This window comes from Typha latifolia, chromosome 8, assembly GCF_019914945.1.
Source record: "Typha latifolia isolate L0001 chromosome 8, TyphaL0001v2, whole genome shotgun sequence".
Classification (NCBI taxonomy): domain Eukaryota; kingdom Viridiplantae; phylum Streptophyta; class Magnoliopsida; order Poales; family Typhaceae; genus Typha; species Typha latifolia.
In genome coordinates, this window is record NC_133093.1 from 1,492,005 (window position 1) to 1,515,457 (window position 23,453).

Here is a 23,453-nt window from a genome sequence, read left to right on the forward strand (position 1 = left end):
GGTCATCTAATAATCAAATGTAATCACTATGTATATATGGGGGACCAAAAGGAAATTGAATTTAACAAAATCTTTGTCACATTGGGGCTTTAAGCAATCAGAGCCGGCATACAGCATAGCTTCAATTAATACCTGCTGTTGACTGGAAGAACTCATCCAAATCCATTCCTTGTTCTGCACAAGATAATAAACTACATCTTAATCAAAACAGATCAAAGAAAGGGTGGTCATAGTACACTATGACGCAATAATAACATAAATAGACATCAAACTTTTATACAGATTATCAAAGCTAATACATACTCAGAAGTGAGAAATACACTCTTCTCTTAACCAAGCAATGGAGAAAAAAAAAATTGCATGGCAAACTTGTTTCACCTTGAATGCCTAATCAAGCTCCAATGGTTTCAGATGATTTACAAAATCACTTATGTTTGAAACATAACAAAAAAGGGAATACTGGACTATCTGGTATCTATTTCCAGGATCATTCATTTCTTATGATCTAAACATGCAAAGTAACTTTCCATTTAGTTCTGACACAAGTTGATAATTCAATCAATCAGAAGCAATCTATATCTGCAAACATTCACTGAAGGCACATGGTGATACATAACAAAAAGGCAAACACTCTTTTAAAGGTAACGATACTAAAGAATGCGTGCAAATATGATATAATCTCTTCATATGAATCATAAGTAATATTTTAATGTTCAATGTTCTATACAACAAAATTACAATTGGAATAAAGTATGTTGTAGGCACCAATGTATTGGCCAAATGCCTAGGCAAAACAGACCAGATATTTATGCTCCCAATAACAACAATACCTTTCACCATAAAAATGCAATATAGACAACAATCAATCTGTAATCTCACCATTTTCATATTCCAGTGCTTGAAGTATCATTTCAACCTGAAATTATAAATGAAATTAAGACTGTACTAACTAAAATAGGAGCAGTTAAATGCAAATCTGATGAATGTGTGGCAAATAAATTCGACAAGAAGTTCTGTAGGGCAGCATCAATTGCAAGTTTGCAACTAGAACAGCATAAACCTTAAATGTAAAAATAACCAATATGCAGTATAATATACCCATATTGAGTAAGAGACAGCAAGATCATGCACTATGAGGCATTTGTACATGATATCATTAATGCAATGAAAGATTGTTTACCATAACAAGTTGGAGAGAGTATTAGAGATCCTTGACTTTTCCGGCCAATAATGTTGGCAGCACAACCATTCATTATACTCCATATGTCTCAGATTCTTAATAGATAACTGGCCATAATCGTAGTACCCTAAACTTACTTCCTATTATGATGATCACAACATATTATATATTATAACAGTGAGATAATTGTTCAGTTATAAACTTCTAAGAACTAGCTGCATGAGTAACTCAAGCAGCTCTTTGAATATATGAAATCTTATATCCCACCTTTCATGATGTAGGTGATGTCAAACTTTTTTGTGAAATGACAATAACACATTTATATATTATTAGCAAATGTACCAGCTATCTCTACTTCTCATCTTGCATTTTGTGAAAATCACAAACTACATGAAAGTGAAAAGCATAACGCATAGAACCTTGATATAAAGAAATCTAATCAGTTTATAGTCTAACGTGCATGTAGTCATTCTGATGGCTGTTCAGAAAATTTACTGACACTTTTAGCAGCCATCTTAACATTCAGTTGTGGCTCTTGATTCAGCACTAAAGGTGGAATTCTCACAAGTCATGAAATAAGGATTCTCATGGAGAAATCATTATAAGGTTAACTTGCATTAACATTTGTATTGTATGAATATCTTCATCTTTATATGAAAGACATTAATTAAGTTTACAGGAATGTAACTAATAAGCACTTCACCAGTAGATGATTATCGCATGAGATGACTAAACAAAACTACAAACATTATATCTAATCAAGATGGTTCATAAAAGATATACCTTGTCAAAATCCTTGACAACCTTTGCTTCCATAGAGGAATTCTCTTCATACTCCATCCATAGCTCATGTATTTCTTTCGCTGCAGGAGAATTAGCAGAAGCAAAACACTGAAGGTTAAGGACAAGCACATCAGAGCACAACAGCACTAAAAGAATGATAAGAATGACCTTCATCACCATACCTCTTTCTGTTCATCTCCAACAAAAAAGAGAAGGAACAAATAGCCAACAGGAAAAGGTTATTCAGCAGAAAAGTTCGCCAATTGGCTATAGAATGGGAATTTCTAGAACTTCCTAAATGATCAATACCTTAATATCACTTTGCACTATTAAATTAGTTGGAATGTACATCGGACTGCAAGGTATGATCTAATGATATATTTGGATATTAGCATAATATTTAATGATGTAAAATGTCATCAAGCTCTTTGCGTGCCTATACTTGAGCACACATGCACAACAAATGAAAATTAATATCTTGTTAAGTAACATAATAAAGTTTTGGTACATTATTTGTTTCTAACAACACATCACAAAAAGGCATACAGGTTTGTACATGGAACAACAACCTAGGGCTTATAAGTTGGAAAAATGAAGTGTCCAGAGGTGCTTGTAGAAACTTTTGACAGACATACATTCAGGATTGTCACCTGTTATCGTCACGCTAAATGTATCCGTACAGAGAGCAGAAGCCATTTTAATACGATGAAAAGAGACCATTATCAACCTTTAACATTGCCTTTGCATTTAGGCAGCATTTATCTACTTACGAGTACAACTTGCATCATTGGCTTTATTAACAAGGGTTAATGGAGTTTATTCCATCAGAAAATATTGTCTGCAAGTGAAGGATCATATCTAATTATGTTTTGAATGGCCTTGCTTTTTTATTTCTCTTTTAATTTGTATATAAATTTTGTTTCTTATAAACAATTTCCTGTATGATTAGTTATTGGCTGTGACTAGTGAAATGACAATAGAGTATCTCTAAGCTCCCCTAGTAATGGCAAGATCAAACCAGCCTAAAATCTGTATTAATGTTCCAGACCAAGGCTAATAACCTTTATCAAATGTAATCTTTAATAGATAAATCAGACCAAAGTTGACAAGAAACCATCAAAAAATTTACTGTTCTGCCCTCTCTGACCTATCTCCACTTTTTATTTTTAACTTTTTATCCCGAACTCCGATTTAGGTGAAATCAGAGCCATTAGAATCTAATTCACGAGGCTACCTTCACTTAAATTTTTATAATTTTCTTACGTCCGGATCAGTTCAAATCTGGTTCGTAACAAAGCTCCTCTAGTAATGGCAAGATCAAACCAGGCTTAAAATCTGTATTAATGTTCCAGACCAAGGCTAATAACCTTTATCAAATGTAATCTTTAGTAGACAAATCAGACCAAAGTTGACAAGAAACCATCAAAATATTTAATATGCAAGCAAGCTAGATAACAACAAAAATAATGGTTTACAAGGAAAATGAAGAGCTTGGGCCTAATACCACCAATGTAAGTTTTGAGTTTAACCCACAATGTAAGTTTTGAGTTTAACCCACATCATGTGAACCAATTGATTGAGCTATTGCTTGACCTTAGTAGTACACTTTCTTAAAACATAGATTTCATGATTTTTCACATAGTGAACAAAGAGCAGAAATTTGAAAAATCATACGAACTTGTAAACACATCCTGAAGTATTCAGAAGGAAATGGTAATGTACTAATTGATTTACCTCTACATCCTCCACCAAGTAATTTGCACATATGATCAAGTGCTTCTTTCTCCATTCGACTCTTTTCCAACTTCGGCACACCATCAGAAGGAGTAATATCACCTACAATGGCTGCAAAACAACATGAATATGAGATGCAAGTATAAGCCACAAATATAGACAAAATAATTGCAAGTTTAGTGGAAACAAGTGACATAAATAACTAGCTAAACACAAAAATTTATATGCTTTGGAACCATGCCAATCAAAGACTTTAAACAAGACTGACCTTTTATGCATTTATTTCCTTTTATTCTCTCCACATGACTGACCTTTTGATACCCATCAATTTTATATTTTTTGTGCAAGTAAGATTACTTAAACTCTCAAAGTCCTCTCAACTGATGCCAATTCATTATTCCTTTATATTGACTTATGCAATGAATATTTTCATCTTTGCACCATCCACTACTAACTCTAGTTTGAGTTCTGCATTTTTCATGTTCAAGTAACACCCAAACGGTAATATAGATGGTAGGCTATAACCTTAATGTTGGTTAGCATAACAATACTAACCAAATTATTAGCATACCCTGATTTAACTCAACATAAATCAGATGATGATCAAACTAGGCCCATCCATCAAAGAGACTCCAAACATTATTTGAAGAAAACTTAGAATAACGGTGGATACATAGAAATTTAGGGATTATACATATTTACATTCAAAAGGTATAATATTCCCTTTCTAACAGAGCCGACTTGGGCCCAAGGAAAGTTGGGCGGTCACCTAGGTTTCCCCAAACGTAATAACACTAATTTTTGGGGGCCCAAATAGACCAGACCTCAAGTAGTCGGGTCCCAAAGTCTACTCCCAAGTCAATATAGGTGGGCCCTAAACAATTAAATTTCTTGCCTGACTAGTACAAAGGTTTCCATTTAGGAATCTACATTCCCATTTTGAAGTTTTCAAATTCTCCCTCCTATTTTCTATCCTCTCACTCCATGCTTTCCTTCTCTGAGTCCATATAGATCTGCATCCCACACTTCCCTAATTCCAGCGATTACTGGCATCAACAACTAAGCTACCTTTAACGCTTGCATTATGTCCACCATTACTTAATAGATTTTGTATATAGTTCTTGTTCATTTTTTTATTAGGTAGGTATATTCACAAAACATCTAGCAACTCTATTATTAATGATAAAGTCATTTCAATTTCCTAGTAATCTTTAAATACTTTGTTTGCTTGGGCATGGTTAGGGTCTAGAATGAGTCATATAACTCTTACTTTTTTTATAGCTTGTTAAAGGGCCCCACTTTTAACTTTTGCCTAGACCTCAATTTACATTGAGTCTTTCTAAGACCTTTCCATAATAAGCTGCTAAATGTTACTTGACTAGGGATGCAAATTTAACGTTTAGAATAATCAAGAGACAGAATAAGTCAAACATTACAGAGTATGAAGTAATAATTATTAATGCAACATCTTATTTATTATTCTCTTCCTATTATTCATTCAATTTGGACTTTTATACACGTCTAGCAAATACATTTCCTAAGGATATAAGAGAAAATGCAAAGAAAGCTTTCACGTTTTATTTTTTTACAACGATGAAATCAAGAGAATGTTTAAAGCAAAATGCTACAAGTCACAGACGATGAAAAGCATCTACGATCTCACCTTCAGCGATATCATGCACGATCGCCATCTTGACACACCTAAAATCCACCAAGAACCAGCTCAAAGGGTCAGAACCGACATCAAGATTCGCGCACAACGTCGCCCAAGGAAAGATCGAAGAGCCCAAACCTGTCCCGATCAACTCCGGGGATGTCGGCGGCGACAAGCGCCATGACGCCCATCCGGTACATGTGGTCCGCCACCGACTCCGGTTCCTGCACTCCCCGCCGCACCCACCCCGCCCTCTTCGTCGTCTGAATCCACCGCAAGAGTTAACCAAATGAAGAAGCCCTATAAACCAAGCAGGAGATCGCTAGAGAGAGAAAGCGAAGTCGACCTTGAGGCGGTGGCAGAGAGAGAGGAAATCGATGGCCGAGGCAGCGGCGGAGGAGGAAGAGGAGGGAGAGGAAGAGGAAGAGGAAGGAGGGGAAGATGACGACATCCTGACCGTTGATTTGGCGATCCGACGGTGGGGACGGAAGGAGAGCAGCGAAGGGAGAAGGAGAGAGGATTTGGTGAAGAGAGGAGAAGTGAGCAGCACTCGGCTCCCACTCATTTCCCTTCCTTCTTTTTTTGGGGCTTAAACTTTTGCGATTTGGGAAGTCGCCGTACATATGGGACTATTCTTATACGGTACGCGAAATCCCCAAATTGCCACTTGGCTTCATATCGATCCCCAAACGTGTGGGTCGAGTCTATAAACATTTGACTAGATAAGTAAAAAGGTAGTCGTAAGTGCCGGATACCGCGACGTATTAATGCGGTCTTTATACCTATAAACTTTGAATCATCTCTCTCTCTCTCTCTCTCTCTCTCTCGTGTATCTGCTAGGGTTTCTCTCTACCGCTTCTTGGAAGCGAAGAATCCCATCGAAAACCTAGCGACACACCGATCGATCAGCCACGATGAAGCTTACGGTGAAGACGCTCAAGGGCTCCCACTTCGAGATCCAAGTGCAGCCCTCCGATACCGTGAGTCCTCCTTTTTCTTCATTCCTCTTTCGGTTATTTGATTAGTCTTGTTCGGGTTGAGTTTCTGGAACAAATTTTTGAAGCTATTCTAGGATTTCGTTATTTAGCGAACAGAACTTTAGGGCAAAGTGACGATTTTTCCGATGTTGTCGAATGTTTAATTGAGTTTGATTTTGTATATTCTTTATTTAGTCGTTAAAATATTAAAAAAAAAGTTAGGTTGGATTCAAAGAACGAGCTTTTATAGACAATATAGAGTGTAGATGCTAGCAAGATTGGAATAGAGGATAAGCGCCGCTTCCAATTTCCGAGGTATCTCCAAGAGTTGGGAAATGGAATAATGATCCATGTTAGTATATTTGCCATCTTTAGATAGAATTATTAAGATGGTTGAGTCGGTCTAAGGAATAGAGCTTGCCTTTCTGTTGGAAAAGATAGATTGTTTGACCGTGGCAAGGGTCAATCCCATGTGAGGAGTTATATGACTGGCTGTTTTGAACCAGAAGCATTATTAATTGTCACATATGCTGTGATTAGGATGTAGGAAGGCTCCAATGCTATACAAATTGAGTATTCAGTGTAAATAATAGTATACTATATGCGTGCAAGTATATGTATTAATTAGCAATATGATTGTAAACATAATAATTAAGGTAGTATTTTTGACTGGTGGATAGATGACTACATCTATTAGAGGCATGTCTAGATGTCATTAAGAAGATCAAAATGTTGGTATTTTCTTGAAGTCTCATGTTTTTTTAGTCCTAATCTGTTGCTGCAGTAATAATATATCTGATTTCTCAATGAATTTGAAGGATAATGCTTGTGAATTCTAATATACAATTACAATGTCATTTGCATCATTATGTTGCATACTTGCATGTTTGCTTGGATTCTTGGACCATTGATTGGTCAAACTACTTGAATAACAGTATGTTAGTATAGTTGGTTGAATCCCGTTCTATCAGTGTTTGGTTTTATCTTCAGGTCAGTAAACTTGGACGTGTTGGATCTTTGTATCATTGGGTCATTAGGTGAGGCTATGATACACTATGAGATTTGGGAGTAGTTTTACAAGTTCTTTTAGATCTAAGGTTCTAAAATTCGGTATCGGAATCGGAATCGGCCATCCGAAAAAACGATACGTATTGATTGTGCAGCCGCCCATATCGGATTGAATCATTTTTTAATTATAGAAATTCTAAATATTATTTAAAAGTACAGAAAATTTTCTAAAAATTTAGAAAAATAATAAGAAAATAATAATTATTCACATATGAAGTCTAAAACCTAAAAATTACATTAACTTATTCAAAATTTTGATGAATACCGAGTTGGCTCTCCCTTCTCTCTCTTTTCCTCCCTTTCTCTATTACTGCCAAGATAAATTTATTTTTTTCTAATTTTCTTTCGTTTCTTCGCTCTATCTTTTCTCTCTTATTGCCCCAAGGCAATTTTTTTGTTTTTTTATTTCTTCTCTCTCCCTCCTCTTTCTCTCTCTCAATCTCTCTTGCTCCCTCTCAATAGATTCCTCTCTCTCTCTCTCTCTCTCTCTCTCTCTCTCTCTCTCTCTCTCTCTCTCTCTCTCTCTCTCTCTCTCTCTCTCTCTCTCTCTCTCTCTCTCTCTCTCGTCTCTTTATCACTCTCTATTATTGCAGCAGATTTTCTGCTGCAGTAACAGAGATTGAAGGAGAGAGGGTGGAGAAAAGAAAGAGAGGAAGAAGAGAGAGAGACGCTAGAGGGAGAGAGTAGAGAAAAATGAGAGTGATGGGGCACCGATGAGAGAAGAAATAAAAAAAAATAGAGAGAGAAGAGAGATGGAGTGAGAGAAGAGAGAGGGAGAGCCTGTATCGGCGGGATCGACCGAAACTTGGAACCATGCTTAGATCCTCAAGCAAAGAAAGGACTAAGGAGCGCCACAGTTTTGATGGCATAAAATGTCATTTGTAGATATGTAGGTAAATATACGCGAGCTTGTCTATATTGATTTGCAGGTACACTAGCTTTTAGATAGAATCATGGCAAGTAGAAACAATTCATCTTCTGTATTGTGGATGGTGAATGTTTTTGTTTTTGTTTTTCTTGTTAAGATTCACTAAGATTGCTATGTTCATAAACTACCACATCAAGAGGATAAATCTCTATTTGATGGATATTCATCTATGGAAGAATGTTTATTAACATATTGGTTGAGTAAATGCGTATATTGATAGAGTAGAACAAATTTTAATTTAGATAAGGTACAAAGTGAGATAGATAAGCACACAATTTTGATGTTCAAGCAAGTGTACCATTAATTTTTAACAGTAAGTACTTGTGTCTCTATGGGATTTTCTAGTTCTTTGTTAATAAAGCCCTCAAAAACTGCTTGTACAACTGAGTTTGGTTACAACAATCTAACTTAAGTAGATATATGGGAGTAGGAACTGCCTTGTTACTTTGTGTATGTGCTAAGAGGATTTCATTTTAACTGTAACCTATCTAGATGAGAATTAAACAATTGGCATATTCATCATGCTTTAGCTTTCCACAACCTGCATCAACTGTCCAAAATGGAGAGCTTATGTGTCAATTACCATTTTGGACTGACTACCTTTGAATGAATTAAAAAAAAAAATCCACACATACCGGTATGGACGTGCTCAAAAAAAAAGAAGGAAACTGACTAATTAAATGGTTAAAAGAAATAGAATGAAGTTCTCCTTGAAGAGGATTATGGTTGATTATAACCATGCAATCCTTCTAGTTATGTTAGGATGTTACCTTAGAAAAAAAAAGCGGTCATGTTTAGTAATTAGAACCATGCTTAATATTTTGCATTGTCAGTGATGCATTGTTGATTTCCAATTTACTACCAGCATGATATGATTAATTGCTTGATTTAAGACAAACTCGTATTATCAATTTACTTGTTGATATTGATTATCCTTGCCACTATTGTTAGTATTTAATTCTGCCAATATAACTGTATATTAAGATTCAGTCATTCATTTATTGCTTATTACCATTACTATGAAATGATTGTGAGGCATGCTTTCCTTTGTAATGTTATATTGTATCTATTTGCAAGTTATCTAGTCACTGACAATTTTCTAGTTCCCTGAATTTTTCAGATTATTGCTGTGAAGAAGAACATCGAAGATGTACAAGGAAAGGATAGTTACCCATGGGGGCAACAACTCTTGATTCACAGTGGGAAAGTTTTGAAAGATGAAAGTACATTAGAAGAGAATAACGTTAGCGAGAATGGTTTTCTTGTTGTCATGCTCAGTAAGGTATATCTCTGCGGCTCTGCACTAAACCAGATAGATAATAGGCATTTAGGCATAATATGCCACATTTCATATTTAGCCTTTGCTTGCTTCATATTTTGTAATGCATATTATACGTCCAATTTCTGTAATTTTGTGAATGTAAGGATTTTATATCTTGAAATTCTTACAAAAGTAAATGCATCTACAGAAGGAGACAGCTTTTTCAAATTTTCCTGACTATGGGACAGAAAATATATTAACATACAGCATTCTTTTCCTGTCTTGTCATGCCTAAAAGGGCAGCTTGCTAGATTAATCAGTCTCAAAGATACTTTTAAGCACACTGAAGAAGAAAACATCCAGAGGAAGTTGATTTTAATCAAAGTAATGGATATCATATTTGTGTAGGTCTTTCAGTGCATCCCTCATATTTGTGTAGGTCTTTCAGTGTGTATCCCTCAAATCTTTTGCAAATGTTGATAAATATTTGAATTAAGAAAGCTATACTACATGTCGAACTTGAGAAATGGTTTTCATACTAAGTTGTATTCCTCGCATTATGGCTAATTATTTTATTGCTGCCTCGTCGCAAGTCCTGATTTTGTTTCTGTATGTAATACGTAAGATATATTGCATATCTCGTGAGTCCAAACTCTGTTGTTTGCTTAGTCAATCTTGTTGGGCATTTAGTTTCTTTATTCGTCTCTCTTGTTCATTATTCTTGCTGTCAAGGCACTGATTGCTTGTGGTATCTCCACAGAGCAAAAGTTCAGGTACCAGTGGAGCTTCATCTGGCCAGGTTACTTTCATTGCATAATAAAAAGTTTGTGTACTCAGATATCTTCTTATAGATTCTAACTCAACTTCTACAATTGATAGCCGTCAGCAGCCCCTGTAGTCAAGCAACCTGCTACTCCAGAGGCTCCACCACAAGCTCCGTGAGTTCAACTAAGTTGCTTCATTTGCTTTCACTCTTTTCCCCTAATTTTAATTAGCTTGCTCATATTCGCTATTCTTTTGTTCTTTTTGTAGTGAATCAAATCCTGCAGCTGGATCTGAAAGACCAAATGCAGAGTATGATGCTTGTTTGTAAATTAGCACTTTGTTCATATTATCAGCTTAAATATCTTGTTTACCTTTTCGATGTCTGTGAAGTATAGCATTTAACTGGGGTTCCTTCTTTGGTTGGGTTGGGAGGGATTACCACTGGTTACTTCAATCAACTATTATACCTTTCTCTGTAACCACTTGTGAATTTCATCTAAGCAGATCTCCACTAGCTTCATTAACAAATGTTGCATTTATTTTATATGCTAGTCAGTGATAAAGTGTATTGAGGTCTTTATATTAACTTGCTTGTTTCGACAAATACTACTAAGTTTCATGTACATATAGATGTATTTTAGTATTTACTAGATTTATGCATGGAAAAATGTACTTGTGTACAAGACTACAAGGTTAATATTTATGGAATTCTGTTCTGCTGGACTCTTTCCAGCTTCACACAGGTTCCCACGATAAACTCTTTCGTCCACAACACTTTGAAATGTTTTCCAGGTCCAGAGTATAGTCTCTCTACTTGGCGATGAGCTTACTAGGTTTCTTTGCAAGTACCTATCCTGCCTGAATTGTTCTAGAGGATCTTGTATCAGTTCATAGGGTTGATGTCCTTAGATTGTTACCTCAAAGGAATTGGCTAATTCTTCATTTTGAGTATTGTCAACTGTAGATATATGCTCTGTCATGTACTTTACATCAGTGGAAAAAGGCTTTGAAAATGATGGTATTATTGGTTTTATATGAGTCATTTTCTTTCATTAGGACATGTGCAGATGTTAGGTGTAGTCCATATTCAAGTGTCTGACTTAGGGAAACAAAACAATATGACACGTACAGAAGCATAATAAAATAATATTTTAGTATGTTATGCTTGTTAATCTTGAAGAAAAGAATGCAAATGTAATTTTGACTTATCTTGTTTCTTGGTAGGGTTTCTGCTGATGCATATGGTCAAGCAGCATCCAATGTAGTTGCAGGCAGTAACCTTGACCAGACAATCAACCAATTGATGGAAATGGGTGGTGGTAATTGGGACAGAGAGACAGTTCATCGGGCGCTCCGTGCTGCCTATAACAACCCCGAGCGAGCTGTGGAATATTTATATTCTGTATATAAATTTTATCTTCAGTTAGAAGTTGATGTATTGACCTAAATGCTGGTAGACAATGATTTTCCTTTTCATGTTAGGGTATTCCAGTAACAGCAGATGCTGCTGTTCCAGCTGCTTCTTTCCCTTCACCTCAAGCTTCTGGTCAGGTGGCAAACACGAGGGAAACTGGTTCTGCAGGGGTGCCAACTCTCTCTGGAATACCAAATTCCTCTCCTTTGAATATGTTCCCACAGGTTCAGCTCTCTTCCGGTTGTGTTCATTTGTCCTGCAATTGGGGTGGCATTTAACCCATGCTTAATATTGTATCAGGGGTCTCCGAGTACAGGAGTGAGTGCTGGAGGTGGATCTCTTGATTTTCTAAGAAACAACCAGCAGGTTCTTTATTTTTGATGATCTTTCCTCTTCACTTTATGGTTTTCCCTAGTAATGTCTTGTAGCATTAGGGGTCATTTTCTAAGATCCTCTTTTTCTTTTCCCATCATGAACTTGGAAAATAAGAAGTTATGCTTGTGCTAGTTATCATTCAGTAAATGCTGCATTTATTTATGCTGTAAATTTCAATTTTTTCCATGTTGATCATTTGAAAACGAGTATCATTAAAACCACAACATGGTGCAAATTTAAAATTGGATTTATACCACTAAACGCAAGTATAACAGTAAGAGTAAGTTGAATCCATAGAGAGAAAATGACAATGCATCCAAATTAAAGATCATTGATAAAATATATGAAAATATTTCAACTACGTGAATAATAGCGAGTGATTTAAACTAATCGCGAAATATACTAGAATACTTGAGAGAAAACAATTTAAGAAATTCTTGGGTTTATAATCCACCTAAGTCTGTCTTGTAATCATGGAATCATGCGAAGTATTTCACTCACCCATGCATATTCCATCTACCGAAATGCAACACAGTGACAATGAAGCAAAAATAAATTAATACATGACAATTTATGTCCTAGGCATAAGTTATCTCCAGAATACTATGAGTTTTTAAAGGCTTAACTTATCTCGGATTCAATCAAGCATGATATTGTAATTTGGAAATAAAGAAAAAGAGTTTTGGTAGATGTGTGGCCTCCTTTAGAGACCTTGAATGGCCATCTTTCATTCCTTTTCTTCCTTTGATTTGTTGAAATATTTTCTTGGTAATAATAGTAATCAATAACCTTAAAGGAAAGGTTTGTCTGCTAACTCTGGCTTCTTCACATAATAGTCTTCACACCTATTTTGGCCCCTAACTTAAACCCCTTCCCAAATTAACGGTTAATTACCTGGCGATTGGACTAGGATGGTCCAAAAAGGGAAAAGCTATATTCATTTTTTGGGTGGAACATTATTTTTGGGAGGACCTAGAACTTTTATATATGTGCCCTGATCAAATGGTTAGGCGTTGCGTCCCTGAGAGTGAGTTTCATAGTATTTTTTGCTTTTTGCCACACTCGGTTGTGTAGGATGCTTTTCAGGGAAGAAGACTGCAATAAAAGTGTTGCAATATGGAGTCTACTGGCCTTCACTCTTCAAAGATGCACAAACCTTCTGTCGATCTTGTGAGGGATGTCAATCTGTCAGGAACATGTCATGAGGAGACATGATGTCTCTTTTCCTCATTTTTGTTGAATTTTTTGATGTGTGGGGGATTGATTTCATAGGTCTCTTTTCCGCCTTTGTTTTAATTATGACTACATTCTGGTGGCGATTGACTATGTTTTCAAGTGGATAGAAGTAGTGACTATCCAAACCAATACGTATCGTTTTTTCGAAAGACCGTTTCCGATCCCAATTTTTCGAACCTTGATTTTATCAGTCTCTTTTGTTCTACAAAATTGAATGACCCAATAAATAAGTCATTGATTTTGAACAGATTTGTGCATGTAACCCAAATTTTATAAGGAATTGACAAAGTAGATGAATAATTTATTATTTTGATTTCCATATAGAAGTGTACAAAATATATGAATTCTACCCTCCAACTTAGTCGTTGAAAGTCCATTAGTAATTATAACAAAAGAATCTAAGCTACACCCAACTCACTTTCACCTGAGTCGTGATTACACTTAGTACTTCCAACAAGTTTTTTAACCCCTAGATCACCCTAATGGACGAGTTTGTAGTGCTGTTACCCACAAACATCAATGTTACATTTGCTTCATTCAAATAAGAATACTTAGTGAAAGCAAGTAACACTTAATCAAAGAATTACTAGAATGAATCATTAAGGTATTAATCTCATTCGCTAGCATGGATAACAAGAGAGGGCAAGATTTTCCTATGGTAATTAGCACCCACTTTTCATTTCTTTTCCCCAACATGCCACAAGCCAAGCGATAGTGTCACTAACATCACACAAGTCATTTATTATTATTTTGTTGGTATGTGCAATGCCTGATCCGTTAAGCTTTCTAGCTGATCCATGTAGTGAGCGTTGAGTCAATGATTCCCAAGCCAGAAGGTTTAAAGTCACTAGGTGTAGAACACCTTATAGATTTATGAATTCTCATATGCTTCATTATAGAGTTTCTCCGGCTCATTAGGTTGAAGTCTACGAGTCGAGCTAGTCAAAATTAAATTTCTTCATTGCGCAATATGTGCGATGTTCTAGTTCTATTGGGAGGTCACATGCCTTCTTGAACACCAACTGGTAAGGTGACATTCCAATGGGAAATATTGTTATTAACTTGAGTTTGTCCTTTAATGAGAAAGGAAAGTGAGCCTAAGTGCATCACCTAAGAAATTTTAATTTTTAATAGTGGGACACACTTTTATAAATTCATCTAGATGTTTGTAGGGATCCTCAACTGTAAGTCCATAAAATAAAAGCAAGAGTTGAGTTACACTGGACTTAATTTCATATTGGTCTGCACCCATATTAGGTACACGGATGCAAGAAGTTGTGGTATAGATGAAAGGAGTAAAATACTCCATGGGGCATGCAGTTAGAATGTCTTTAACCATTCTTGGAAATGGTGGTGTCTTAGATCTAAGGATTCTTTTGGGCTCAGGATTAAAGGGATTTTTTTTATGATTATGAGATTGACAACCAGATACATCAGCTTAACCACTCCTCCTTTTCTTTTCCCATCATGAGCTTGGAAAATAAGAAGCTATGCTTGTGGTACTTATCATTCGGTAAATGCTGCATATAATTATTTTGTCAAATTCAATTCTTTCCATGTTACTCATTTGAAAATGGGAGTCATTAATAATGCAAAACGATTCAAATTCAGAATTGGATTTGTGCTACTAAATACGAGTACAGCAGCGAGACCAAGTTGAATTTACAGAAAGATGACAATTGCATTCAAATTAAAGATCATTTGATAAATCATATCAGGATTTTAACTATACTAGTAGTAACAAGTGATCTAAACTAACGCGGAATTTACTGAAATACTTTAGAGAAAACAATCTTAGAAAATCTTAGGTTTAGAATCCACCTAAGTCTGGCTTGAAATCACGGAACCTTGGTATCATGCAAAATACTTCACTTATCACGCATATTTTGTAGCCAGCAGCCCCCCTTCTTCTTCTTCCACTAATTTGTAGCCAGCAGCCTCACATTTGGGGAAGTCTTGGTTTATTTGAGCACCATTGTAGGATTGTAGGAACTTTTTTGGTGGATAAGTAGCTTCCTTTATAGACTTTGAATATTTTCCTTCCTTTTCCTTCTTTGATTTGTTGGAAGTTTGTATTGATAATAACAACAATCAATGGTCTTAAAGGGTAGGGCTGCAAATCTGCTAAATTAGTCTTTTTTCACATTAACTGTCTTCATACCTATTTTTTGCCCCTTATACATCCAAATTCTGAAATAGCTATTAGAACATAGTTTTGTAGCCCTTTAACGTAGCTTTCTAATGCCACTTGAATAAAATCAATAAGAGATTTGCTGAAAAAGTTACAGTCAAAATACCAAGCAAGTGTCTATGGGACTTGAATGAGATTTCCATTTGGCTGCCAATCAATTTATCATTCTTTAATCACCCATATCAGTTCTGATCATGATTTTGTTCCATTTTCTTCACCCATCAGATATTTCGGGGAAAGTTTCATCTGGCTCCTTTGTTCTGCAAAATTGAATGAAAGCCTATTAAATCAGTTATTGCATTTAAACCCTGACTTCATTATTTTTCACATGTTCATATAACCCAAATTTTATAAGGAATTAACAAATTAGACCAATAATTCATAAATTTGGCACGAAACAACATATAAAGTATGCAAAATATATGAATTATCACATGTATGGTTGAATGGTTAGCTTTTCAAATCCCATTTGTGTGAATCCATCATCAGATGATGTTTTATTGTTTTCCTGGTTCAGCCTGAGCAAATCAGAAAGTTGTTACATAATTAATATTTATGTACTATTTTTTATAAGTTCATTTTCTTAAAGATTTCTTAACGTCATGATTATGTTGATGATGCCTCAGTTTATAGCTTTGCGAGCAATGGTCCAAGCAAATCCACAAATTTTGCAGGTCTGTTTCTCCTTAGATGCTTGAAAGCTACTGCCAATTCTGTTTATCCTTAGATGCTCGAAAGTTATTGCCAATTACAGATTTCACTGAATTGCTACTTTATTCCAGCCAATGCTCCAGGAATTAAGCAAGCAAAATCCTCAACTTTTGAGATTAATTCAGGAGCATCATTCTGAGTTTCTTCAGCTAATAAATGAACCTATCGAAGGTCTTGAAGGGTAAGCTTTCTGCATGCATGTTTAACAGTATTCATATATGTCATTTGTGAGTTCTCTTTTATGTACATCACCTATGGATAGAAGACTGCTTTCAAGTAGATCACTTGTCTTCATTTCCTTTTTCTAAGATGACATTGGATTTTTCTTTTTACTTTAGTATGTTGAATCTTTGATTGTACCGAGGAAGTTGGTTTAGATTAAGCAACAGCAGAATTTGTGTAGTCAAGTTTCATTTGTCAAGAAACATATGTTGTTTCTTACAAGAAGCCAGTATATACCTATAATTACTCACACTGGGATCAGTATTTACACTACCGGTCATGCTATAAGGGCCTTTTGAGTTGTAATTATGTTGGGCATTTTTTATTTATTTGGGTCTATTGTTTTGTTATTAATTGGAGATCATAAAGTTGCCTCAGATAGACATTATTTAAGTACTCTTGTTCAGGTAGGTGGGTTCTCGCTGTCTGTTTCACACAATGGAACTTTTCTTTCCTAGGTCTCTAGCAGCATGCCTTTTCTTGTGTCCCACCTAACTACCACACAAAACTTGTAATATTTATGGGAAAAGTACTAAACTTTCTAATTCAGTTTCTTGCTGTAACTATTCTATTGAATTTTCTGACTTCCATTTTCTGTTCCCGTTTTTGGCTACATTTGCTTGTTGCAGTTATTAGTTTCTCTTCATTTTCGTTTTTTAAGGTTCATCCATGAAACTGAAGCCTTTGATGTTTTTGGAGGAACAGAAACATTTTATATCTATATCCTTTCTCCTCCTCCACTCTGCATTTTGTACTACTTTATTGTGTTTCCTGGTACTGTTGTTGTTCAGGGATCTGTTCGATCAGCCTGAGGAGGATGAGATGCATCATCCCATCAGTATCACACCCGAAGAGGAGGCGATTATTGAAAGAGTATGCTTCCTGTCATTTATTTTGAAATAATTTAATCACTGGCTAATGAATGTGTTTCCTCAGCTTGAAGCACTGGGATTCGAACGAGGACGTGTTCTCGAGGCATTCTTACTCTGTGACAGGAATGAGCAGCTGGCGGCAAATTATCTATTGGAACATGCGGGTGACGAAGATTAGAGATCAAAGTGCGCACTTCTGCTTGAGGTCCATTAGTCAGGGCCTTTTTTGTTTAATTCACTGCCCTTGTGCTGTTCTACGCCATTCTCAGTCCATATTAGATGTCTGGACTCTGGAGAAGAGCGCAGCTTTTCATGAGCTGCTCTAGCTTGGTTTCTTGGCTATGTCAGTTTGTAGCTAAACAAGTCAAGCTTTGTGACTTCATCCGGAGTAACCAAGATTCAACCGATGCAATAAATAAGTGAATCTTGGATCTGTGCTTTTTAAGCTGGTCCAAGTATAAAACGTGTTAAGCTTGGAAAAAAAATTAAGAGTTCAAGTTTAATTTTAGCCTTGAGAATGGCATAGAACTGTTGGCAAAATTGGAAATTAGGATATGGTCTCGTCAGCCATGAGAAGCATATATATATACACACACACACACTTCGCTGTATTATCTAACTGTAGAGTGACAAACATTCCCTGCCCGCACATAGGAGCGACCAGGTGAGGCACCACTACCTTTAGTACCACTTAACAGTATTAAGGTTCCATGGAGGAATTGAGCAAATTCTTTTATAATCAGTTTTGGACTTTGATGTGAAACCTCTGAGGTTACAGGTCCTGGTTCCAGTACCCGCAAAAAAAAAAGGGGCGCTGGTGAAAAAAACTATCATTTGATTTAGTTTTAGCCATGAAAACAGTCCTGCTGGGTGTAATATACTGTCAATTTTGGAAGCTAAGAAGATCTTCCATGTGCTAGAGATGTAATGATATAATTTAATCATATCTTGTGAAAATTAAACCTGTTTGTTAACATTTCAAGGTCAAGCAACAATACCTATGTATCAAGTATTAATGACATATGAGGATCCAAAGTACTCCATGCTAAAATGGATTTTTTTGTGACAAGTATGCTTTGATGTTCTCTGAGCAAATTGTATCTTCAAATAATCAGCCAGTAATTCTTCTAACTGAAAGCTTCAGTATTGTTACCATTAGTGAAAAGATTTCATCTCATTGCCTTCACATGCTTTGATTTGAATTGCATCCTAAGGAGGATAAATTTTGTGTCAAGCAATTATCAAGCCTGTATTGTCATTAACATAATATGGCTTATTGCAGGCAGCAGCGAATACTTGGCGAAGTTGATTTGACTTATTCAAGAACGTCATGGATTGTCTCAGTTTTTTAAGAGACTTCAGGACTGAAGGCAGGTCTTTCATTCTTTTCTGACGGCAAGACGGTATTGTCACCTGGTCAATGACCCTTTTAGTTCTCATCTTGGTATCCTGTTATTGAGTGATGACATATGATAGATAATGATTCTTTTGGAGGTTCATATTTGGATGCTAAATGGCAATCTTGGACTACTCTTCTCTGTGTTCACTAAATAACTGGTTTCTCTTACAGGTGGAGATGCTTAATTTAGTACTTTTTGGTACATACGTATCTATAAGTTATCTAAGATCGTGGCATACAAGTCAATTTGTTCGGTTGCCCTTGTGGAAAAAGTATACATATTTAGTGATGTATTTGAGCTGTATAAATGTCAAAAAGTGCAGGCTGTCCATGAGCAGGGAACTATGTGATAAATTTGAGCCCCTGTTATTTTTTTCCTAAAGTTTCATCTGCACCTATTTCACTCCAGAGACTAGTTTTCTGTAGCTAATACCCATCATCTTCCCATGTATTAGTTTGCCAATTGCCATATAGGAAAAGTTGGTCATCAAGGGCTAAAGTGGATTCTGTTAGAAATCCTAGCATTACCAATTCTGATATGCTAACTTGATTCTCTTTTCTCTCCCTCTTTCTCCCTTCTCTCTTCTTTCACCAGTTTCATTTCCCTCTATTAATTATAGCTAGATCTCATGACCTTAGTGGTGGGCTCGATCAGTTTGTTTCCCATGTTTTGCTGCTCTTTTCTAGACCAGACTCCACCTTTCATATCATCTCCATCTTCCTTTTCGTCGCAACAATGCAAGTCTATGTCGTCGGGTTTTAACGGTGCCTCAGGATGGCGATTCTTTGTCTTCTTGCCTTTTCTTAAGCCTCTTGTGCTTCTCGGCAATGTTGCTTTATTTTCACAAGTGCTTGTTGTATCCATTCTTATTTACTTGATACTGTGTTATGTGATCAACCAAGTGAGGCTTGTATTGAGTGCTGTCACCCTTCCTCCCATTTCTTTCTAGTCTATTAAATTGTAACCATTTACTTAAAAGCTATAAATACATTATCAATCTATATGTAATTTCTCCAGAAGAAAAGGTAGACTGCAAAAGGCAAATAACTACATGACCCAAAATAAAAAATAAAAAATAAAAAAACCTACTGTAAAACGCCAAATAGAAAATATCTACATGACTTTAATTCATATTTTCTGATTTAAATAGGCAATTCAAGAAGCTAAAAAAAGGCAATGTACATTGCAATCTGTTCCTAAAATATCCAAAACCGCGTTTCCCGGATGGACCCATCTCTCTCTCTCTCTCGTTCTATTCTTTCGAAGGCCACAAGTCCAGAGTGTGCACCTAAGAATAGAATAGAATACATATAACTGCGAAACGAGTGACCTCTCTCTCTCTCTCTCTCTCTCTCTCTCTCTCTCTCTCTCTCGGAATTGCGATTCAATCTTTCCTCTCAGAGTCTCAGGCGACGATAATACGGCGGCCTAAGAAGTTTATCCTTCGATTTATCCCCCTCTCTCGCCGGTGGTACATCATAGATTTCAAACCCTTCTTTCATTCATTTCTTAAACGTATATTTTGATTCTTTTTAGAAATTTTTTTTTTTTGGGGTTCGATCTCAGATCTAAGAATCTGTGGTCATTGGTGCTTTCCATGTGAGATTTAGTGGAATTTCCTCAAGAAAGTAGGAAATTTTGGGCTCCCTGTTGTAGGGAATTTGGTTTTTGCGGAAATCAACCAGTGCCGTATTAAAAATCCTTTTATTTTCATTTTAGGAAGTGAGTTAACATTGTTTTACTGTGAGAGAAATTTCTGCGTGTAAAATTTGTGGAACTTTATTGGATCAGCCTGTTAACCTAAAAAATAGAACTATTGTTTGGAACCGATCATTAGGGCAGTGTGTGTGCTGCCATTCGATGGGTAGCCAGGATTATGATGTGTGTTTATATTCATTTTCTTGATGTTTCTTTATCTAGGATACAATACGCCGAGGTTATGTAGCTCATATAGATAACATATATGAATTAGTGAACTTCAGTGCTTCCAGTTTCTTAATTGATGAATTCTGTATTATTTTTGTGTGTGATAGTTTATATAAGGCGATCTTCTTTTAATTTATTAAGAGAACTATCATTCATAACAAAGAACTAGTATTATGTAGCATATTACTAACTAAGATGTAAGGTAAACAAGCAATTCAATCTATAAATCAAAAGAAATTGGTTGTTGACTCAGATGTTAATTATCTCCTGTACATTGCATTTTTAAGATATCATAAAGGTGAACAATTATATGGAGAGTACGAAGAAGGGAATCTTTTGAAATACTATTACTGGAGTAGTATTCCATTTGCAATAATGTTGTGTTACCATCAGTTGTTTGCCTATTTTGAAATCCTATTAACACACTAGTTTATCATTTGTGTAAACTGTAAACCGTATGATTGCGGTACTGCTATGTACCGTCATTCTTTTTGTACATGATATAAACAACAGTTTGCACACGTTACTGAATATGCAAATATGCATTTGTTAATAAATTAGTTTTTATATTTGTATCCTGGAATATAGGCATCATAATAAAGATGTCACATCAGATGCAAATTATCCCTAATAAAGAGAACTTCCTGCATAATTATGTGGTCGTGAATAATAAGTGTCAAGGACAAGTCTTGCTCTTCTCATCTAACTCATCTGTTATTCTCATATATATTATGTAGTTACATGTCTTTTAGCATGGTTATACTTTGTGCGAATGTCTTCTTTTATAGCATGTCAACAATATCTTTTACTCGCAAGCAAGAGCTTTGTAAATTATTTAGGAAATTGCTACAGAGATATATCAGAGAAAGTTAAACTGCAAGAGTATGAGTCGGCCTGCTGGATGCAACTATGTACATATTGAACCCGGAATAGCTTTCTTTACAATCATGTTTAAGATGCATTATTGGAATATAAAGGGATGAATTCATAGTTAATGTAGCATAGTTACTACTTACTAACAAATGGTACAGTAGTAGCTATTCCTATCTTGTTCAGTGATTAGCAATAGTTTATCCTTCTTGGTTGGTTGTTTTCTGAAAGATTGACAAGAATATTGCGTAGGTTATCTCCATGTCTTAATGTAATTAGGTTTAGATATCTTAGGGACAAATTGAATTTCTTATAGAAGGCTAATCTTTGTTGAAATCTGCTGAACACAGTAGCGTTCATGCAACAGCACTGGCATCTCCTCTACTAACCCCAGTAGAGCACTCTTGCCTTCTTCCTTTCTCCCCTTGCGCACCTGTGTAACATAAAAACAGAGTTTTAATGCTGTGAGTCATACCTGCCATGTACTTCCCTTGTAACCATAGATGATACGGAAATTCTTCTCAAGCCAAACAATCCACAGATATGCCATTACCCATGTGTCACTATTATGCACCTGTTTTTAATCTTCCCCTTTCTTCATCACAAAAATATGTTGAGCATATCCCACTTGCTTTAGTCTCTGTTTGTGGTGACATAAGTTCAATGCCCCGTCGCGTATTTAAGTCGTCTGCAAAGGATTCTGCCCGCCGCCCGTGGGGAATTGAACTTCAAGGCGGCCGCCCGCGGCTGATCCGCCGCGGGGGCTTGGCCAATGGCACGGGCCCGTGGGGGCGGATGCCCCTACTTAACAACTTAATTTTATGCTTAAAACTCTTCCTGGTAATATGTTCAAAGGACGCATTTGCTCATTTATGAATTTAGTTACTGCAAATTAAAGTTCAACAGGAATTTGGTTGATGAGTTAGCCACTATATACTTGGTACCATTTATTACTTGTTTACTACTTACTAACCATGCCTTTGCCCTTACCCAGCTCAATGAAGTTTATGAATTCAAACCATGTTGCCTCCTTGCATTGTGTCACCAAAGAATGAGTATTTTTACATGCCATTCTTTTTAGTTTTTGAACATGCTAGTTTGCCTTCCCATGTCATACAAAATTGAGCTGCTTTTTCTTGTTGGTGCAGGATATAGACCAGTCCGCTTCGAACAAACATGGTACTTGATTCATTATCATCGCCTCACAGGAGATCTCAGAGCACATTATTTTCACCATCATCCAAGAAGCAGTTGGGTCGTGATGAATTTGGCAGTTGGTCTACTCTTATCCAGCGGCACCGGTTCCTTCTCACTATGGTGGTATTATTAGCATTTCTATGCACCATCTATTTGTACTTTGCGGTTACACTGGGGATGACAGATTCCTGCTCGGGTCTATCAGAAGCTGAAAGGGCAATTTGCCTGGCAAAATCTTCTTTGCACAGGGGGAAATTGAAGTTCTTCTAACTGGAGATTTCGTAATTAATCTTGCCAAAAAAAAAAGGATGTCAAGGTTAAAAACCCTGTGTGTCTAGATGCTGTTATGATTCTCCATTATTCAAGAACATATAGATATTACTCCCAATGTATTCTCATGTGGTAATATTTATTCAAGTCTATATATTACTGCTTTTTGTGGCCATAGTATACTTCATTTTCAAAGTCTGGTGATCTATGGTAACCATTTAACCCATTTTTTCCTCGGTTATCCTAATAGTTGCTCCAAATAGGGGTAATGGAGAATTTAGATTTGCTATTTTATAATTTTTTATCTTTAGAGTGAAGATTAGTTCCTTTTTTATGTTTTGCATGAGACCCCTTGTATTTATTGGATATAGTTAGAAATAGTGAAGGTGAAGCTTTATTTAATGTTGCCTAAGGATTTT

The 23,453-nt window shown here is 36.0% G+C and overlaps 4 protein-coding genes across 8 annotated transcripts in view; 3 read left to right on the forward strand and 1 right to left on the reverse strand.

The window, feature by feature from the left end:
• The window catches only part of LOC140794236 (serine/threonine-protein kinase ppk11-like), a 27,186-nt gene extending 24,734 nt beyond the window's left edge, over positions 1 to 2,452 (forward strand). The window contains exon 17 of the mRNA XM_073146169.1: positions 2,050 to 2,452. Coding sequence (XP_073002270.1) covers positions 2,050 to 2,058 — 9 coding nt within the window. The 3' untranslated portion in view covers positions 2,059 to 2,452. The remainder of the gene's footprint in view (positions 1 to 2,049) is intronic.
• The window catches only part of LOC140794238 (uncharacterized), a 7,296-nt gene extending 1,297 nt beyond the window's left edge, over positions 1 to 5,999 (reverse strand). The window contains exons 1-7 of the mRNA XM_073146175.1: positions 5,698 to 5,999; positions 5,490 to 5,614; positions 5,361 to 5,398; positions 3,698 to 3,808; positions 1,964 to 2,043; positions 880 to 916; positions 133 to 174 (exon numbers count right to left, since the gene is read on the reverse strand). Of these exons, the coding sequence (XP_073002276.1) occupies positions 133 to 174; positions 880 to 916; positions 1,964 to 2,043; positions 3,698 to 3,808; positions 5,361 to 5,398; positions 5,490 to 5,614; positions 5,698 to 5,916 (652 nt within the window). The 5' untranslated portion in view covers positions 5,917 to 5,999. The remainder of the gene's footprint in view (positions 1 to 132; positions 175 to 879; positions 917 to 1,963; positions 2,044 to 3,697; positions 3,809 to 5,360; positions 5,399 to 5,489; positions 5,615 to 5,697) is intronic.
• A 68-nt stretch (positions 6,000 to 6,067) lies between these two features.
• Positions 6,068 to 18,901, forward strand: LOC140794237 (ubiquitin receptor RAD23b-like). 2 transcript variants are annotated; one of them, XM_073146174.1, is made up of 13 exons: positions 6,068 to 6,331; positions 9,445 to 9,606; positions 10,346 to 10,384; positions 10,465 to 10,523; positions 10,618 to 10,659; positions 11,575 to 11,752; positions 11,833 to 11,988; positions 12,065 to 12,130; positions 16,193 to 16,240; positions 16,349 to 16,458; positions 17,291 to 17,372; positions 17,436 to 17,576; positions 18,654 to 18,901. In XM_073146174.1, exons 1-12 carry the CDS (start codon positions 6,266 to 6,268, stop codon positions 17,547 to 17,549), a joined length of 1,122 nt encoding a protein of 373 aa, XP_073002275.1. In that variant the 5' UTR covers positions 6,068 to 6,265; the 3' UTR covers positions 17,550 to 17,576; positions 18,654 to 18,901. The 2 variants fall into 2 exon arrangements, with proteins under 2 accessions (XP_073002275.1, XP_073002274.1); XM_073146173.1 differs by having other exon boundaries at positions 17,436 to 17,557.
• A 1,199-nt stretch (positions 18,902 to 20,100) lies between these two features.
• Positions 20,101 to 23,214, forward strand: LOC140794239 (uncharacterized). 4 transcript variants are annotated; one of them, XM_073146177.1, is made up of 3 exons: positions 20,117 to 20,242; positions 22,562 to 22,622; positions 22,716 to 23,214. In XM_073146177.1, exon 3 carries the CDS (start codon positions 22,744 to 22,746, stop codon positions 23,032 to 23,034), a length of 291 nt encoding a protein of 96 aa, XP_073002278.1. In that variant the 5' UTR covers positions 20,117 to 20,242; positions 22,562 to 22,622; positions 22,716 to 22,743; the 3' UTR covers positions 23,035 to 23,214. The 4 variants fall into 4 exon arrangements, with proteins under 4 accessions (XP_073002277.1, XP_073002279.1, XP_073002278.1 ...); XM_073146179.1 differs by having other exon boundaries at positions 20,168 to 20,239; XM_073146176.1 differs by lacking the exon at positions 22,562 to 22,622 and having other exon boundaries at positions 20,101 to 20,242.
• The last annotated feature ends 239 nt before the right edge of the window (positions 23,215 to 23,453 follow it).

Coding starts and splice junctions, on each gene's coding strand:
- LOC140794237 (XM_073146174.1), top strand. CDS start 6,266: ATGAAGCTTACGGTGAAGACGCTCAAGGGCTCCCACTTCGAGATCCAA. Junction 6,332..9,444: donor AAGTGCAGCCCTCCGATACC/GTGAGTCCTCCT, acceptor TGAATTTTTCAG/ATTATTGCTGTGAAGAAGAA. Junction 12,131..16,192: donor TTCTAAGAAACAACCAGCAG/GTTCTTTATTTT, acceptor ATGATGCCTCAG/TTTATAGCTTTGCGAGCAAT.
- LOC140794239 (XM_073146176.1), top strand. CDS start 22,744: ATGGTACTTGATTCATTATCATCGCCTCACAGGAGATCTCAGAGCACA.